Source organism: Choristoneura fumiferana, chromosome 3 (assembly GCF_025370935.1).
Source record: "Choristoneura fumiferana chromosome 3, NRCan_CFum_1, whole genome shotgun sequence".
NCBI classification, from domain to species: domain Eukaryota; kingdom Metazoa; phylum Arthropoda; class Insecta; order Lepidoptera; family Tortricidae; genus Choristoneura; species Choristoneura fumiferana.
The window spans coordinates 11858372-11878093 of record NC_133474.1 but is presented as its reverse complement, the minus strand read 5'-3'; the positions used below and the strand labels follow the sequence as shown (position 1 = coordinate 11878093).

General features: G+C 36.3%; 1 protein-coding gene across 1 annotated transcript; it reads left to right on the top strand.

Annotated features, from left to right (window-relative positions):
* On the top strand, nucleotides 1-15891 carry LOC141426100 (uncharacterized). The gene is made up of 5 exons (XM_074084964.1): nucleotides 1-486; nucleotides 8438-8529; nucleotides 8615-8801; nucleotides 15168-15339; nucleotides 15620-15891. Exons 1-5 carry the CDS (start codon nucleotides 1-3, stop codon nucleotides 15850-15852), a joined length of 1170 nt encoding a protein of 389 aa, XP_073941065.1. The 3' UTR covers nucleotides 15853-15891.
* Nucleotides 15892-19722: the final 3831 nt, after the last annotated feature.

Below are 19722 nucleotides of genomic sequence, written 5' to 3'. Positions count from 1 at the left end.
ATGGCCCTGCGCAATGTCAGGACTGCTCTTCGAGTTACCCTCACCGAGCGCGCACCGTCAGACGAGGTACTGCGCACCCTGCTAGCTGAGGCTGAGGCGCTGGTGAATGCGCGGCCGCTCACGCACGTGTCTTCCGATTCCACCAGCGAAGAGGCTCTCACCCCTGCCCACTTCCTGCTTGGCGCGTCATCTGGTCGACCGATTCCTGCGACGATGACGGAAGCAGATCTGCTGAGCAGGAGCAGCTGGCGCAGAGCAATGCGGTTGACGGATCACTTTTGGCGACGCTGGGTCCGTGAATATCTACCTACTCTAGTACCGAGATCAAGCAACGGAGAAGCTCCGAACATAGCAGTAGGAGATCTGGTCCTCATTGCCGATGGCAATTTGCCTCGAGGATCATGGCCCAGAGGACGAGTGACGGCGTTGTTCCCTGGCAGAGACGGCATAGTCAGAGTGGCGGACGTGGCAACCACAGCAGGCGGGGTTCGTCGCCCCCTTAAAAAGTTAGTTCGGATCCCGGCTAACTAAAAGGGGGACAAATGTGCCGAAGGCACAACCTTTTTAAGTGAATTTATGTTTTTATACTTTTTTTACCAATTTTGAATAATTTTGTATGTTCTATTTGGCAGTCTGATTAAAGATACGTACGAGTTAACACGTGTTTTGTATGTAGTAGGCTCGCAGACCCTTAAGGCCCAGTTTTAGCCCTTAAGGCACCAGACCGTAACAGCTGTCTTACGCATGAAAATATGAAAATAAGAATAGTACTTAGTGGCGTTTTGAACTTGCAAGATGAATCTACTATTGATCAAGCTCGCCTGATACGAGTATTTGTGGTTTCAAATGCCGTAGCACCGCGCACTGCGCGAATCTTGCAAAGACTTTATTTTTCAGCAATGATGATTTCAATGATAATAAATAAAATGTTGGTTAATTCTTGTCCCCAAATTCCGTTTCGATTAAACACTGGGCGCCGTGCGTGGCGATGGCTCGCGGTACATAGCTCGAGACGAGATAGGTATATAGGTATTAAAAGACTTATCAGCACAGAGCAACGCACTGGCGGTTCACCAAACACCACTGACAGTTTAAGCGATAATAAATGAAATCGTAGCGGTTTTCCGAAATACAGTTGAATAAAATCATAATTGCGCGCTAATCAAAAGCAAATATTTTTTTGCCAGCGGTGTCGTCCGCGTAGGTATAAGTAATACGTTTAGTGTTAGGTATCATTTGGGCCCCGGCTATTTTTCTAAGATGAAATGGCTACATGTTAATCCACGACAGTATGTGGTTTCCCCTTTTACTACGAATTTGGATGTAAATTGTCAGATATCTTTTACAAGCAGTCAGCGTGAGACTGCAAATTTTTGAGTCTCGTCGCTTCGGTCGACATAGTAATAATTTTACTACAAAGTGCGCTAGCCCGATTACTAGCAAATTATTATGAGTATACTAGCTTTTTCCCGCGGCTTCGCCCGCGTAGAATTCGACTATCGCGTGCTGTTCCCTCGGGAACTGTGCATTTTTCCGAGATAAAAAGTAGCGTATGTCACTCTCTGGCTAATAAACTATCTCCATGCCCAAAATCACGGCGATTCGTCGCTCCGTTTCGACGTGAAAGACGGACAAACATACAAACACACACTTTCGCATTTATAATATTAGTATGGATTTATTAAATCTGTTTATTCATATCTTCCATATGTAAAACAAACTTGAGTAGGTATGAATTTACCGGTTTCATTCTTTTTTTTTAAGTTTTTCAATACTCTGTAGAAGATTTTTTCGGTAAAAAAAAATAAAGAGTTGCGCCGAAATTTAGAAAATTTAATAAAACTTCATGGCTATATAAGCTTTATCTAATGTAGATAACCTCAGCGACAATTACCACTGCTAGGAATAGAGACATGAGAGTTCTTTTATGCAACGTAAATGAAATTCACGATGTAATTTTTAGAAATTACTAAGTACGGATTTTTTTACGAAATTCCAGAATTTCAATTCAAAATTGCAATGGCTACTATTGGCTACTAAGCACGCACGTAAGAAATAAAATCAAGAAAATATTCAAAATGGGACTTTGTCCAGTAGAGTCAGTTCACTAACCATATCGACTAATTAATTCATTCACAAGTTCAGCCGCAAAGCCACCACGGAATTTTCACACATCATCGTGGTCTTATGAAAATTTCTGTCTTTCGTTTCTTACAGATAGTATCTTTCTTTTTTCCAGATAGTTCGTTAACCTTATGCCAAGTAGGTGTAGAAAAAAATCTATTGATACTAGTCTGTTCGATATAGGAATGGACACAAGGAAAATAGGCTTTATAGTGGACACTTTAGGAAGTCATTTAATAAATTGCTTTTTTTTAGTATGCGGTCTAAACTAAATTCTAATAAAAATATCGAAGACGTCAATAGTAGTTTCAATTATTCATTAACTAACTGTTGCCCGTGACTCCGTTCACGTCTAATTCGTTTATTGCTATTTCGCGGAAACTATGCAATTTTCCCGGATAAAAACTATGCTATTTCCTTCCCTGGGACTTTTAATAACTGTATACCGAATTACCCAAATCGGTTCAGCGGTCTTAACGAGAAGCGTTACAAATAAACATAGGTACAGACTTACAAACTTTCACAATTATAATTAATATTAGTGAAATTAACTTTGCTTTTTTTTTCATATCATAATTTAAAAACAATTGTTAAAAACGGAAAGGTCTTCCTATAAAATACCTAAAGAGACAGAGGTAAAGAACATTATGCAAGAAACTGGACGTTTATAAAATATTGTTCACTCAAGAAATATTCTGTGCATTATTTATAGTTTTTAATCGCCAGTTTGGATCAAAATGTCATGACCTTTAATCAAATACGATTACTAGTTAACTTTTCACAACTAAAGCACTGCACCAAATTGGATGAAATTTGGAATGGAAAAAAGTTTGCGCTTCATAGCAGTAACTACGAGTAGAATATTTTTAAACAGAGAATGAGAGCGGATGAGTCCTCGAAACATAGTTATTAAATTATGTATAAATATAGATCGAATTAATATTACGTAGCAAATTACGTATTAATATTGCGTTATTTTGGAAAAAAAATTATGACTTCATCTTATTACTTTTTGTATTCGTCATCATCATCATCATCATCGTTATTACGACTTCACAAAAAATGTTTAGAATCCCTTCTTCTGTGACCTTCTAGAGTCCAATGTAATGTATTGTATTGTTAAACTCCTTAATGTACATAAAAACACATGAAAATAACAGAACACAGGATAATAAGATGTACAAAGGCGAACTTCTCCCTTAAAGGGATCTCTTCCATGGATGTTTCAAGGGATCTTCCTTCGTTCTTCAATGTTATCCTGAGTGGACTATAGAGATGTAACTACAGTAGACGTCAAACTGCGACCATGACTCTCTGGATACGTGAACATGTAACTACAATATATCAGAACATACCTATACGTTACATATTAGATTTATTATCCTCTCATGACTTACAAGTATTTTTAGTTTTTTTTTGCCTAGACAGCAAAAAAAAATATTGATAGGTAAATGTAAAAAAAAAACTGGACAAGGAGCCATATTTTTTCGTTTAACTATTATCATTGTTTCAATTGTTGTTTTTCGGTTTCTTGTTTCTCACACGTATTCATTCTTGCAAAATTATCTAAGGAGTTTTTTTACTGGATTTTCTACTATTCATTAACGTGGAGCTCCAGAATGTTAAAAAACCAGTGTCAACCTTATTTATTAGTCTGTTGATATGGATTTTATTACTGTCTTATCAAGAAGCCCAGACTTATCTTATCAGATTATAATCTTTTGCATGTACATATATATGTTAACCATCATAATATACTTATCCCAAGCCGGCACGTGGCGAGTACCTGTAATATTTATTTATTAAGTAAATGAACTATAAATAACGGTTCACCATGTATATCAGATGTTACGTTGTGTGGCTCTAAGGATGAACTCTGGTTGAGTTCGAAACGCGTCAGTGTAGTGTTGTGGTGGTAGTTGGGTTTGTGTGATTTGTGTGTTCTTAAAGTGTGGCGCTTGAAGAGCTGCATGAACACACATTTGTTCCATAAACGTAGCTATTTCAAGATCGCGGGTGAGCAAAATAACCTTTCATATTTCCCTGATATGGACCTCCGTAAAGTAACGTCTGATTCAATAAATAAATTACTAAATTATCAGGTAGGTAAAATAGGTTATGTTATGATAGATTCTGTCGTGCCGTGTCGTGTCGTGTCGTGTCTGGTTTAATTATGGACTAATATTCAAATTGTTGTTGTTGTGATGTTGTATTTTGTGTGTTGTTGTTGTGTTAGGTTAGGTTAGGGTAACACACGGTCGTTCCAAGACTAGAATGATGTCTTTCTGAGTTACAAGACCTTGCGAGTTTTTCAAAATGGCTGAAATTTTGATTCGCCATCTTGAAAAAATTCCAATAACTGAATCGATAAAACAAATCCATATAAGTAGCGAACGGCTCACAAAACTTCACGAGAATCGGTTGAGAAATACGACTTTTAGAGGTGGGCAGCACATCCGCTGGACAGACATACGAAAGCATTTTTATCCAAACTGAAATGGAGACATTTCGCGCTCGCTCAGTCAAAAGATAAGATTCCACTACGAGTACGTGCTAGGTGGATAGATACTTCTATTTCTATTAGGAGTAGTTGGTTTGAAATATGTATAGCGTCCAAGCGATTGGTGCTATTATTCTAGTTTAATCTTTTCATTCTCAAAATTAAAAGACATCTGACTCTCTCTAGACATCGCGTTTGAAATTTTAATCAGTTTATGAACCATAAAATCCCGGTAGCATGCTGGCAGCAGCAAGTAGATAATTCTCTTTATTACTGACTTAGCAAATTATAAAACAAAACGAGTATAATTTTCTATTTATGACGTACATATTATTAAGATGGTGCCCGCCCATGAGCAGAACTGCCAGTAGTAGTCGTTAGCGTAGATATTATAACAATTTATATATAACCAGCGTCGATTCGTTGTCAGCCGATAAAGGGGTCATTGCCTTTTCTTAACGGGTGTAAAACGCGACTCGTTTAAAAATCATGTGTGCGCTAACACCGTAATAATAATACTTGGCACGTATTCGATGCTCTCATGCAAACTATAGAAAAAGAAATTTGACCCAATTTTACTTTATTTTCCATTATAGAATGTTTCACTTTGCTATTACAGTGAAATCAGAGAAAGCATTTGAGTTATCATTTGTATTATTTACCTACTTACATACAATTTACAGCACTCTATAAAGAAATAACGAGACCCCAGGTTGTTCAATAGTTAGACATTGGCATGTGACGAAGGCAGGCAGCGCCGGCGGCGCACCTTAAACGCACCCGGCAACAGCAGTAGCACGCCTAGCGTGTAGCTGTACCTACCTTTACAATGTATGTTTAATACATGCATTGCCTCCTATGACTAATCGGCATTTTTTATTAGCCTGTTATGGTGTCCCACTGCTGGGCAAAGGTGTCTCCTTTTGACCTCCACAACTCCAAATATGTGGACCATCAGCCAAATATGTGGTTTACCACCCTAAAGTTGATAATCTTTTGCATGTCACAAAACAATAATGCCATTAGACGTGGACATTGGATTGTCAACCTGAAAGTTCGACTTTAGCGACATATTCATTTGATAGGAACTTGTTTATAAATTGATAGAAAACTTATTGGGTACATCGGCATTATGAGTAGCTTATTCAGATGCGTTAATTCAACTGGAAACATCCACCAACTAGATGTCATGTCCAAGCATAACAACTAGATAGGGCAGAAAAACTATAACTACCTACCGTTTGTGGCCACTGGACCGTTTATGGCCATTTATTGTTTAAATATACTTACCTACGTTTGAAATAATTATAGTAATTATAAAATATTACAATCTTTGTTCGTTTCAGTATAAACTTTTGAAAACTCACTAAACATACCTATTGTTTTAATAACTATAATATTACTTCAAATGTCAACTGTCCAAAAACGGTGCTAAGGTGGCCAAAACGGTACTTCTACCCTACCTGGAAATAAATCTCTCTTTAAGCGTGTGTTACTCACGGAGGTTCTTCAAATGTAAACGAAGTCTTATTTATGTTTTTTTTTTAATATTCATAACAAAAAACTACAAAAGAACCAAAATACTAAGGCGATGCAGAAGCGGGACTAGAATCAACTGAAATCACAATAGCTGCCTCATGCAAGTCAATTACGTCTATCCGCCGCCTGGTTAGTTATCTGAAGCCACTGATACAATATGAATTTGGTTCGAACGAAAACTGTTTGATGGAAACAGTTTAACACGATTAATCCATAGTGTGGAATAGAATTAAAATCAAGTTGTTACGTCTATAGCGCAGTAGAGTCTAGACTAGACACTCTCGACAGACATTAAGGCAGCGAGACATAATATGAATCCGCCAGACGCTTTTATCAGATCAAACTAAATTATTCTGTGATAACGTTTTAGATAAGTACCTATGCGTGTTAAACGTAGTGTCTGCATGATTCTATGCATATAAGTAAATAATTTAAGTAAAAATGTAGAGTTAACCCCTCTGCTGCATCGTGTACTCACGTAATGGTATATTCATGTACCGACTTACTTATAAACCTCAAAATATAGGTAAATTTAGTCAACCTGAAACCTAAATTGCAATATATAATACCTTAAAAACTTCTGAGCGATGCGATGTCCTGAAATGCTTTACCGCAATGCTGGATTCACTTTATATGAGTATAAGCATTCCTTCCGCCAATCCAATTTCGTTGCTTAAACAATGGAATTGAATATTGAGAAAATGCTGCAAAAATCTATTCTGAAAATGCTATTGTGAAAATCGAGCAAGAGGCCAGCTTTAGCAAACATATTGAATAGTGCTTATACATACATTATTTAATATGATGACTGGTGGTTATGTAATCCCAAGGCGCTGCGCATGCTGCAGGCGCCGTATGCTGTTACACGTATGTACCAGGGCCATACATCTTCTACTAAGTACGAGTATACTATTGGTATGTTTCCATCAGGTGACCCACTTGCTCGTTTTCCATCCAGTCGAATAAAGTAAAATAAAAAAAGTTGAATCTCAAATGATTTTTAATCGCTTGCCTTTTTATTTATGTTGTCGTTACGCCAAATTACAATCTTAAGATTTTCACTTTATTACTTTCAAGAAAAAGCAAGAGATTCGAATTTCAAAGTCTAGTTGGAGCGAAGCTAGGCGACGTGGTTTATGACTCACAGCTGAGAAGGAATCCTCTAGTGCGAATTGCACCAATACCGATTCAGTCGCACCGGTGATAAATATTATGTCGGAGGGGCAAAATCTTCCTTTCTTATTTGGAGCTCTATCTACACACCTGCAGGTGAAACAAGATACGAAACGTGTGCACGATATTAATGAAAATTTATTGATACCGTAACTTCTGTTTACAGAGCAAAATTGAATTAAAACTTGCAAAAATGGCTCTCAGGCAAAATGCCCTAAGTGTGCTTACAACATCGGGGCAGACCAGCCCAAATAAAAATATTAATAAATTATTATGCACTCCAGTGGCCGGCTTTGTGAATTCTGTATTTTATTTCAAGAAAGTCTTAATTAAGTAAATTTTGATTCTTCTCAGTATTTACGTTGAATAAATTGTAGCTATTTAGAAACGTTTTATTACCTATTCCATCTATTATTTACTATACCGGCAGTGGGTTTTGCTGCACTCAGCCTGTCTGTTTTGTTTACCTAATTTAACTTTATGTTCGGATGTTTACCGTGTGCAATACTTTGTTTTGATTTAGTACTACAATGAGTTTATAAACGAAATAAGATAATATAAAGCAAAAAGTATGACCAAAGAATAAATAAAGAAGATGGAGTATAAAAAAAAAGATAACTACAATAGTTCGATCATCTATTACCTAAAGTGTATTCGCTGAGAGTTAATAAGTATAGGTAATAATGATACCGTTGCGGAATAGCAACTGACGCGTATTTATCGCAAACTGCTGGACGGGCGTCGCTTGTTACTAGATAAGTTTCGTAGTACCAGACGTAGCCCTTATCAAACGGGCGGCCCAGGCAAGCGAGGGGACGCGATTGCCATTTCGTTATGAAGTGTGTCGGTCAGGCGTTCGCGTATTGTTTTCTGATCTATACATTTTTATCAGTAAAAATAACTAGAGGGCCGAATTTGTAACATGTTAAGAATCCCAGTTTTTTTAAACTATCAGTGAACAAACTACAAAAAAATAAACGTTGCTAGCATGAATTATCTGGAGTTGAATTCAGATGTCCGTAAATTGATTTGCTAAACTCTGGCATTAAAGTGACAATTCGCCATACATGCATCGGTAGCCGTATAACACGGAGCCATTAGTCATGCCTCATACCTAAATACACGAGTAAGTTAATCCTTGGATTATCTGCGCGCATATCGAATCTGTGCTGCACCGGGCTATATAAAGTCGTGTAGGTAAACAAGGGAGTGAAATTGCCGGCCGAATGGCACAAGAATGTTTACGTGGATCTGGATATTTGAAATTGTTTTGTGCAGCGCGGTGGCGCAGTTCCCAGCCGAAGAACCCACAGGGGGCTACGAGAACATTACCTCTTGCGAGGAGTTCGAACGCGACGCTCATTTCCACCCCCATGAAGTCGTCGATTCAATGTGGGGAATATTTTATTTCTGGGCTGATAACACCGAAATGACGCCGATCGTGTTCTCCTTATTATCGGCGAAGGTGAGGTAATGATTGGTTCTATAAGCTCATCTTGAATTAAATTTCTTCGAACGCCACACTTGCAATGCAAGGGGAGCGTAACTGTGTCATCCCCCTTCTTATTTCGTTTGCATACTTGAGCAATCGATTGAGTGCTATGTAATCAAACCAGCATCGGTTCTGACGTACTGCACTCAGAGACGACTATACCTGTTAATGGATTTTAAATTCGTTATATTATAAATATTTGTATGGAATATTAACTAATGTATTACCTATTTATAATCTCGTTTTTGGGGTGCCGCAGGGTTATAATGAATTTTATTCTTGAAATCTATGACAACACGTGTGTCTGGACTATGCTAATATAAGGTAAACAAAAAAAAATTAGGTAAACAATGCCATCAACATTATGTAGTAATTATAATTATACTTATGCTTACCTACTTAGTTTAATTACGAGCATTTAAATCTATTTAAAAGTTGCAAATTATACGACTAATAATAAGTTTCTGTATCTTCGTTTGACAGCTTGAAGTGTTGCCAACAACAACTTTCTTGTTTTCTTGTTTGTCTTTACGAGTACACTTACCCTTTCGTGCGCTATATCATACCATTTACTATTTAGTGGAAATGCAATTGTCACCTAAATGAACTAAAATAATTTCCTTGCTCACCCGCGCCCTTACGATAGCTAAGCTTATGCAAAATATGCAGTTCCTCCACCTCCACACTATAAGAACACACACAAATCACACAAACCCATCTATCATCACCACCACACCACACTGACGCTTTTCGAACTCAAACAGAGCTCATCTTCAGAGTAACACAACCGTACACCATGCTACCAGTTGTTAGACTAACAAACCACAACCACCGTTTTAATTTGTCACTAAAACTCCCCAATTACCCACATATATTTTATCAAACAAAACAAAACTACCCACAAATTATTAATAATTATTAACCGTCCTTCAAAACTACCTTTATTTTTATTTAATTAACTACCATTGCTGAAATTAGATCCAAGCCGTAGCAAGGGAGATGAAACTAAATTTACCTGCTCATTAATAATAGACCCCATACTGTTGTATCTAATTATCTCCATGCATTCTAAAACATCGAGACAAACCCCTTGCCACAATAATGTAACACTTCATACGAATCTATCCATATCTATCTATTCTAGCTATCGTTAGGTCGCGGGTGAGCAAGGAAATTCTTTTAGTCCATTGATATGGACCTCCACAAAGTAACGCCTGATTCAATAAATTGTCACCTAAGTTAAGTAAATTGATAATTATACATATCTATAATAAATACAAGGGAGTTATACAACAACGTTCAAAGATATTGTATTTGTAAACTTGGGTCCTCCGCTCTGTTAAGTATCCTGTGCTCTCCACTATATATTATCTAAATTGCATCAAATGTAGGCATTACACCTTAAAACGCTGTTGTAAAGATAAGACGCTTCGCAGAATTCATATTTTGTCTGTGGCAAATACAGATATCAATTCGTTCTTTAACAGGGAAGAGAATATAAGTATATGCATGCATAGGTACATGGGTGTTGTGCAATACCGTAAGTACTTCAGTGCTACAAAAGATATTAAAAACTATGTACATCGAAATAGGAAGTCGAAATTTACCTTGTTAGAATTGACATAGTACATGAATGCTACGGCACTTATGAGGATAAGAAGTTTCGACGGCTTTCCATTTTCAACATCCCGGAGATTTTTAAGATTGTGCTTTACTTTGCATAAAAATCGTCCATTGATTAGTGTTGTTCCAGTTTCCAAGATGTGTAGTTTATTTAAAAAATATTTTTCACCTCAGCATCTCAAACAGGCAGGTTTTGCTATGAGAAATCAGTGAGCAAAATCGCCACTCCGGGAGACAAAGTAACTTTTTAATTTATTTTTTTAAATGCTGGATACAGTGTTGGGTCTACTAACTGAATTCCAAATATTTGAACTTCACTTCAACACGAAAAAAGCGAGAGATAGGATCAAATGCGTTGACTTAAATCTTAAATTAAATTTATGGTATTGAAAATATATCGATACCTAATAAATTACATGACAACGAAATATTTTCAAAATGTAAATTTTCCCGCTCTTTTAATAAAGTATTCAATCTCGTTGCACGAAAGCCGGTTCTCTACATTATATACGTATACCTACTGCCTCTACAGTTGAAATAAATATTTGTCGAATGAATGAATTTGTAACAAATCTATTTATATAATGTCTTACTTTCGTGATTTTCACTCATAGTCAAAATACGCACAGGACTTATCACGCTAACACACACGAGTAATATTTACCTCGACGTTTCGGCAACATTACAGTGGCCGTGGTCACGAGTAGACTGAAGTGTGAGGTGTCAAGGCTGCCTAGCAGCGCGAGTCCTTCGAACTACCCGCACTTGGTCATGTTTATTTGTCATCCCATCACACCGACACACAACACTAACAACGTCCGATCGTCCCTCAAAACATTCATCCCGACGCTGACACTTATTTATAACATTTGACTTTGAATCTATTTATGTTTATGTAATGAAAATCTTAAAAAAAAACATATTTAAAGGTTTAATAACATTTGTAATAAATTAAACGTTTATTGTTCAGCCTTTTTAATGACCCAAAGATGAGGCTTTTTGCAGTATTAAAAAATAAGTTTGACATATTTTACAAGAAGTTCTAAGTTCAAATTACAATGCATGTTATGAGTATGAGATTTGTATTGTACCTACCTACTGGACACTTTTTCGTTCTGAATTTAAAACCTCTCTATTTACCGCTTTTCGGGTGACACTATTTACCGACACGGATATTACCGACATGGAAATACCGACTCGATACTTCGTGTACTGTACACGCCCATACAAACTGGTGTCAAACTTACAAAAGTTTCTATGGGCGTGTAACAAAATATCATGTCGGTATTGTACGTCCGGTAACTAGTGTCACCCCCGCTTTTCAACAATATTTGGCATTCATAACTTTCTGGTGATTTTTCAAAGATGTAATAGCAACTGTTCATATACCTAACTTTTGAGTAAGGGTGTCAAATGTGATAAGTGATTATTATATTTGTTTTTTAATAATCGAATTTTATTTAAAATATTGTGTTTGTTTTGTAAACAGGTAGGTTTATGTGGTTTTATTCTTATGTCACATTTAAATTATGTTCTCGCTGCTGAGGTGAAAAATTGTACGTGTCACACGAGACCAAAGTTTTTTTGCATCTCGTGTGTTTGAATCGCTTGCTGCTCTCAGGATTCTAACCTAGAATCACTCGCAAACGCTCGTGATACAATTATAGAATCCTTCGCTTCCTCGGGATTAAAAGTCAACACTTGCAACAAAAAACAACTTTGCTTTCTTGTTGCACAAATAACTATTTCAAAATAATTCACCATAACAACATCCATCCATCTTAAGTATTTCGCTTGTTTGTGTCCATTCATTTTTATACGAGTAGCCACTAGTTTTTCTTACAGATATTTCTAGTTTTCTAGGCAGTGACAATGACACATAACAAAAATGTAATGGCTTTTGTTTTTTTATTGTTTAATTACGTTCTTTTAGCTATAACGGACCATCTGTATTATTTACCCGACTGCCCGAAGGAGGGTTATGTTTTTCGAGAGTATGTACCTATGTATGTATGTATGAATGTATGTATGTATGTGGGTATGTATGTCCATTTCTTTGGTCCTCGCTGTTTCTTCTTTTTAGTTTTGGCAGTTGGGTTTTTTGATTTTTTTCATTTAATGTTTTATTTGGACTGGCAACATTTTGCCGAAGCCAGAGACGAGTGGAAGGAGAAAGGGGGGAGGCCTTTGCCCAGCAGTGGGACACTATATAGGCTATTAAAAAAAATGTTTTATTTAAGTAAATATAATAATAAGTAAGGTATTTTAAGGCAATATTTTTTCTAAGAAAAAAAGTATAAAATTCATTTTTTATCGGAAAGCTGGCAAACGAGCAGGCAGATCACCTGATGGTAAGGGATCACCGCCGCCCATGGACACCTACAGCATTATTAGGACTGCTGGTGCGTTGCCGGCCTTGCAATAGGCGATAAACTATTATTATTTAATTCGCATGAATAAAATAATACATATACCTATGTTACACATAGATCGCATATCATCGGTACGGGTATCTTGGAATTTGTGTAAACAAAACTACTTTACACGTTTATTCGTGTCATTTATTTTATTGCATGTTTTTATATTGTCTCATGAAATATGCACGCGAATCAATTTGCTTGTTTAATAGCCTATGCTCTCCACAGTTCCCAAGTGTTATTGTGTATTTATTTTTGCATCTGTAACTAGCAGGAATATAAACTAAACAAACAGTTTGACTTTCTTCATAGATTGTTTCAAACTTAATCCATCAGATTAAGTTATTACAGTTTTTCCGTTTTTTGTTTTTCCTGTAAACTTGATGTTTTGATATTACACGTTTATTAGCGGGGACCGTCGCTGTATTTTTGGAAGCTGCTGCTGTAATTCATTGCCGTGTATTTTTAGTAGGCGTTAAATTATCACGTTTTTGAACGGCTACCAATAATTTACTAACATAAAATTGCAAAATGGCAAAAACGGAACCCTTATAGTTTCACCATGTCTATCTGTCCGTCTGCGGCTTTGCTCAGAGACTATCAGTGCTAGAAAGCTGTTATTTTGCACGGATATAGGTATGTAGCATTCATGCCGACAAAATGGTACAAAAAAGTTAGATTTAGATTCGCTTATCTAGGTATTTAATCATAAACATTTATAGACGCGCGAGCATTACTTATCTTTGAAGAATTCCATAGGCCATCTATGGTCTTCTTAATCAGGTCCAGTTTATCAAATGATACTTTCTAAATGTAAATGCTTATCTTAATGCTAATGCCAAAATCGCCATAGGTTTGCCTATAAAATTTGAGGTTTGCCCTCGAGTTCCCTAGGATCACATCATCATATCTTAACTTGGTGACAATGGGACCACCTCAGAAGAGTACTCTTTCGATTAAAAAAATATTTTGAAAATCGGTCCACAATTTACTGAGTAATCAGTGAACATACATAAAAAATATAAACATCGGAATATAGAATTTCCTCCTTGTTTGAAGTCGGTTAAAAATTAATAATTACCTACATATATTTATCTGGTCGGACCACATGAACTTCACTTTCAGATTATTGTATCAATTTGCCTAATTTCAGCTTAATCGCATACCGAAAGTGGTCGATAGGAATGGTTTATAAATTTTGAAATCACAACAAACTAAATGCATACGAATGTTGTAAATTAAATAAAAGCTCGTAAAACCGGTCAATATTGAGTTACTAAAAAACTAAATCGCAAAATAGTCTTCGCAAAAAAAAGTTTTCGGAAATATCTAACACTATATGGATTCAATCGACAAAAGAAACAGGTACATGCTTTAGTATTGCTTTTTTTAGATACCCTAAAAAAAGCAATATTAAACCCACTCGTGAAGATCCTAAAATAAGTAAGCCATTTAGAACAAAGGAACGGTAGATATTTTAATTGTAAATTTAGTTAAACTGTACATTTTAGTACTTTTTTAAAAGGAGGTCGTTAAAACAAAAAATAAACTCCATAGCTCTTTTTTGCACATACGAACTTCACTGAAATAGTAATGGAGTCTGTAAATCGGAATGTGTTCTACATTATTTCGTGCGGCCATTTGTACCTACGCGGACGTTTGTTTTGGTCAGTTTGAGCCGGTGATAATTTATATGGGGCCACAAACTTTACATGCGACTTCGTCTGCGTTGCACTATTTAGCACCTATGACTTCCGGGCAAACAGAACGTGAAAATAATTGATATGATATAGCATTATATAATAATATTAAGGTTAAAATAATCTATTGGGATAAAATAACAGAAATGTTACATGTCAGAATCTTAACAGTAAATTTGTGGCCAACATATTATTCTTATTCCAAAGTATAGTCAAGTTCTTAAACTTGTGAGCGAACATTTGATTAAAAATATGTACAACTCTATTGTTAACGGCGTAGAAGCGTGTTCAGATATTTTTGATCATGTTTTTGCTCAGAAGTTTACATCAAATTAGGAAATAGTAATGTTTATTCCTTGTATAATCACCATATTAACATCTGCCGGAGCGGAGCGTGTAAAAATATCTGACAAGTTCTACCGGCTCTAGATATAGAGTCGCATCAGATATTTATGCGCGCTTGGTTGTGTCAGAATTGATGCTGGTGACTATACCTACATATAATACTTACTAAATAAACTTTACACGTTTTTAAATCTTCAATGTACAGACGCATTTCTGTTGCAGCGTTATAATAGAATTCATAAATCTGATTTAAGCGATTGAGGAAACTTAGAGCAGTGATAAACGCCATCGACCCATACTTGGGAGTGGAGTGGCACCGAGCGTCCCTGTTGATGGAGCCACGCGCGGGGCTGAGGATCCTTCTGCTTCATCAGGACACGCCAGGCGCCTACCGTGCCCTCATCATGAAAGAACAGCGCGACAAAGGTACAAATACCCACAAAACTTGCCCACCCGTGCGCCATTTCCGCTCTTAACTTTTCCCGCCCGACTTGGCACATAATGATAATAAATAGACCACATTTTTGTACACTTTTTCCTTTACGACGTCTCGCTAACGACTGTAACAGGTTTACTCGTTAGTCAAATAATAAGTTCACCTGAATTAGCCGTGTGGCAGAGACATGGAAAATAATTAATGTAACACGGGCCTTCTTCCTGGGCAGGTGAGATAAGGCTTCGTAATAAATATGTGGTTGTGTTTTAGCTCGTCCGCACCCGAAACCCTGGATAAGTTTTGCAGATGTGCGAATGAAGCAAGTGGGGAGGATTATAGGCATGATGTCTTGTGAACGACTGACGGCGTACGCGTTGGCACGACTGCAGGAGATGCCGGTGACGGAAGCGGACTGCGTTGCTGCGGCCAATCTCCTGGGCTACCAAGCCCCTGATGGGAAGTCGTATCTTTACGTGAAGAGTCTGCAGAAAACAGATTTGTAATTATGGGTTTTCTTTTAAAAATACATCCTAATCAAGATATATACCTACTTTATTTCTTAAAGTCAATTGTACCCAATGAGTGTACCTACACCTTCGACATAATATAAGTAAGTACATATGTAAGTACTTACTTACTTATAAACATTAAGGGGCTGTTTCACCATCCATTGATTAGTGTTAACTGACGGTTAAATGTGATGCCGTCTCCGTCTATTCGAACAAAACAAATAGAGACGGCATCACATTTAACCGTCAGTTAACACTAACGGTTAAATGTGATGCACACAAAATTATTCAGAAACACTTATTACATTACTTCGGCTGTGATAACAATATATTTATTAACCAATAAATATGTATATCCTTCCATAACCAAGGAATTCATAACTCTATGAGCTCCATAAAATGTGTAGTGATACATAATATATTCCCATTTCCTTCCCGGGAATCCCGGCACCATGGTGGTGTGATGTTTTTAGTGAATAATGTGCGAGCCCGGGTATCTCAGTTCCCCGATCTGCCAATAAATCAATAATCAACAAGGCATGCTGTTCCTTGTAAGCATTTCAATATTTTACCCCGAACGCAAGTGGTTAATGTTTAAACAGCTTAAATGTTTTAACAGATGATTGTACTGGTGGAACATAGCGTCTCTGTGAATCACAAAATAGTTTCCGCTCGGAGCGTCAAATGGGCAAAATTACTTAACCTTTCTCCTGAATATATTACCTGCCAGTAATATTGCTTTCAGCCCAGCCTCAAAAAAAGAACGACGAGTAATAAAAAAATAAATGACTGCAAAAATAACGAAAAAAGCAACTAAAGAAAAAAAACTAACGCTGAAAAAAGGACCAAATTAACTCGTTACCTATATATTTTATACTCGTATGCGCTGTCTACTGAACTGTTTTATTTTTTAATATGACTGGGATCGATTCCCGAACTGAGTACAAGTATTTTAATCTATGTATATGTATATACAGTTTTTTTTCACTAACATCGATTACATGAATATTTGACCCTTAAAACAATGTTCATTATGTTCACTCGGAAAGATCATTAATTTCGAGATACCAGCTTTTTTTTTTCAAAGTAGCGACGATATGTACCTATTATACCTAGTGTGGGGTATCTTTTGATAAGTCTTTCAAAAACATTGTAAATTTGTATTGTATTGTATCATAAAACCACTATTGATTTAGAATACGTTCGTAAAATATTTGGCTAATATTTCTCAGAGGCAAGTATTGCTTAAAAATCTGAAAATTATCCAGATGGTGGTATAGGTAAATACATTACATAGATATATGTAATGAATTTAAAAGAAAATCTATTACAGCTTACACTCGGACAGGCCAAGTGGCCAGTGTTTTTGGAGTCAGTTCAAAAGGTTTTAAAAGTACAACTGAGTCACTTTTGTAACTTACTTATAACGGTATAAAATATTCATAATAATATGCGCACGTTATGCCCGCTGGGGTACTCAATCCGGGACTTAACGTATTTCTGTCCTTTCTCTTTGACTCTTTAAACAAGACAGTTCCTGTAAATATTTAATCTAAGTATCTTAGTTATATTCAATACACGTTAAAAAAGTAACGATTGGCGATAATTTGAAAACCAAAGTTTTATTGCAAATTAGCCTTAGCCCGCGACGTCGCTTCCGTAGAATAAAAATAAATAATTTTCACAAAAGTTCTTATTTATGCTAAAGGTATATTTTTGCCAAATTTTAAGTCTCTAGCTCGTGATTTAGGCTACAAAAAATTTTCTTAGCAACCCCCCCAATGGTTTTAAAAGACCTATCCAACAATACCCCACAATACAGGGTTAGTCGAGAAAATAAAAACACCCTCAATTTACGTCTATGGGAGGTAACCTATCAATGGATGGTGAAACAGCCCCTTAGTGGTTAAGTTAAGGCTATGCATTATCTGTCAGTCAGCCAGTCACGTAACTCTTTTATATGCATAGACTTCTAAAGAAATAATATCCATGTATTCCTGATATTTCTATGTACCTAGGTTTCTATGTACCCCACTTATCAGAAGAGACTCGTGGTATAGGTACCTACTAAAAAACTCTCAGCGGTGAGGTGCGGTAAAAGCTTCATTTAGTATCCCACTTGAGGAAATACAAAGACACTGCAATTGTATCAGAACAAAAGTAAATAGGTACATGACAAGGGATTTTAAATACCCCTTTCAAAGCAGGTAAGAAGGGAAGTTGTCTAATAAAATTGGACCCTTTTTCAATTCTACAATCAATAACCCCTACCTAATTTGCAATCCGAATTGACTTCCCTCTTGCGAATCCTATTTTCTGAAAGCATTTTCGGATACTTAGTTGTATTATTGTGAACTATGAAGTAATGAGGGTGGCTAGATGGAGGTCCAAACAAACAATAGCTTTTGTAATAACTATAAAGGTAAGTATATTCAATAAGATATTGTTGGCGAGTGCTCGGAGTCTACCCATATCCACCAGAACAAATTTATTTTCCTCAGAAGCATACTAGACGTCAACAAATAAGGATTTTTATTCAATAAAGAGGTTATATTCATTCTTTACATGTTCTCTGAAGGTTGAGATTTAGAAGAGCCCTTTTAGTTCTTTATTTTGATCGATGGCCCGTATATTTCGATTATATGTAGTTATTTTGTAGGTTTGTTTTCCCCCGAGAGTGGAATGCGGCGTATTGCTGGTGATTTATAGTGCTGACTTTGTTTTATGCTGTATACAAAACGAAATCAATTTTACTAAAGCTATCTAGTCTACGCACGTTATTGGCAACCAGTCATTAATTAATTCCTTAAAAAAAACCTTTACTAATTTTTCCGTAACAATTACAATTAAATATATAGCTAGAAAAAAGTTATGCCTTATTCTAATGGTACCAGTAGTAATAACATGCAATACAATTTCATCGGGATTGTTGTGTTTCCTATTTTATTTTTTTCAAGGCTTGATGGCTTTTGATATTATAGATATATATGAATCTAGAAATCCACGGAAATCTTGCGCCAGTGTACATCGTTCTTTTAGTCAGTAGTGGGCAAACTTGGTTATTCGTCAGAAAAAAACTAAATCGAATAATGGAATACATTATTTCTAAAGCAAACATACTGTAACACTATACTCGTAGCGTACACATTTTCGCCTACTTGTTCCGACTCATTTTCTCAAATAGATATAGGACAGGTTCCCGACTAAATCCATTGAGTCCGAAACGAAAATATGATTCGGATAACACCCTCTCTCAGCACGTCCCTCCATTTGCAGTGTAACGAAGGAATTCCTATTAGTAAAGGTTGTTTTCTGTCTGACGGAACCATAAAAAGTTCCGTGTTAAATGAATGTTTTCTCAGTCGCCCAAAACAAAACTCTTGAGAAGACTATAAAATCAAACGTAGCATTTATTGTTATGACCGATCGATGCCGGTATATAGGTATCTATGTAGAGCTACAAAACTATTTAAGACAAAGTGTTGGATAAATCGTCTTTTACTAAAGCAAAGTAAAATTAACACACAAAACATCATACGTTTCTTTTATTGAACACCATGACGATTTTAAAATATGTATTTTAGGTAATTTTAATTCCATTAAGTAGGTACATTGAAGTTTTTGTGAAATCTTATTTTATTTTTCTTTTAATTTAGGCTGCACGTTAATAAAAACGCTCATACACAATCCTAAAACTTAACTTCCCACTTTTAAAAATAACAGACCCCATAAACATATGTTGTGCCTACCCTGCCATGTCCCGCTCTTTACGACCGTTATCCCACCATATCGAGATATCTGTACCACTACCATGAGTTTACAGTGACCGTACTCGATAGCGACGGCGCAAATTATTTGTATGGA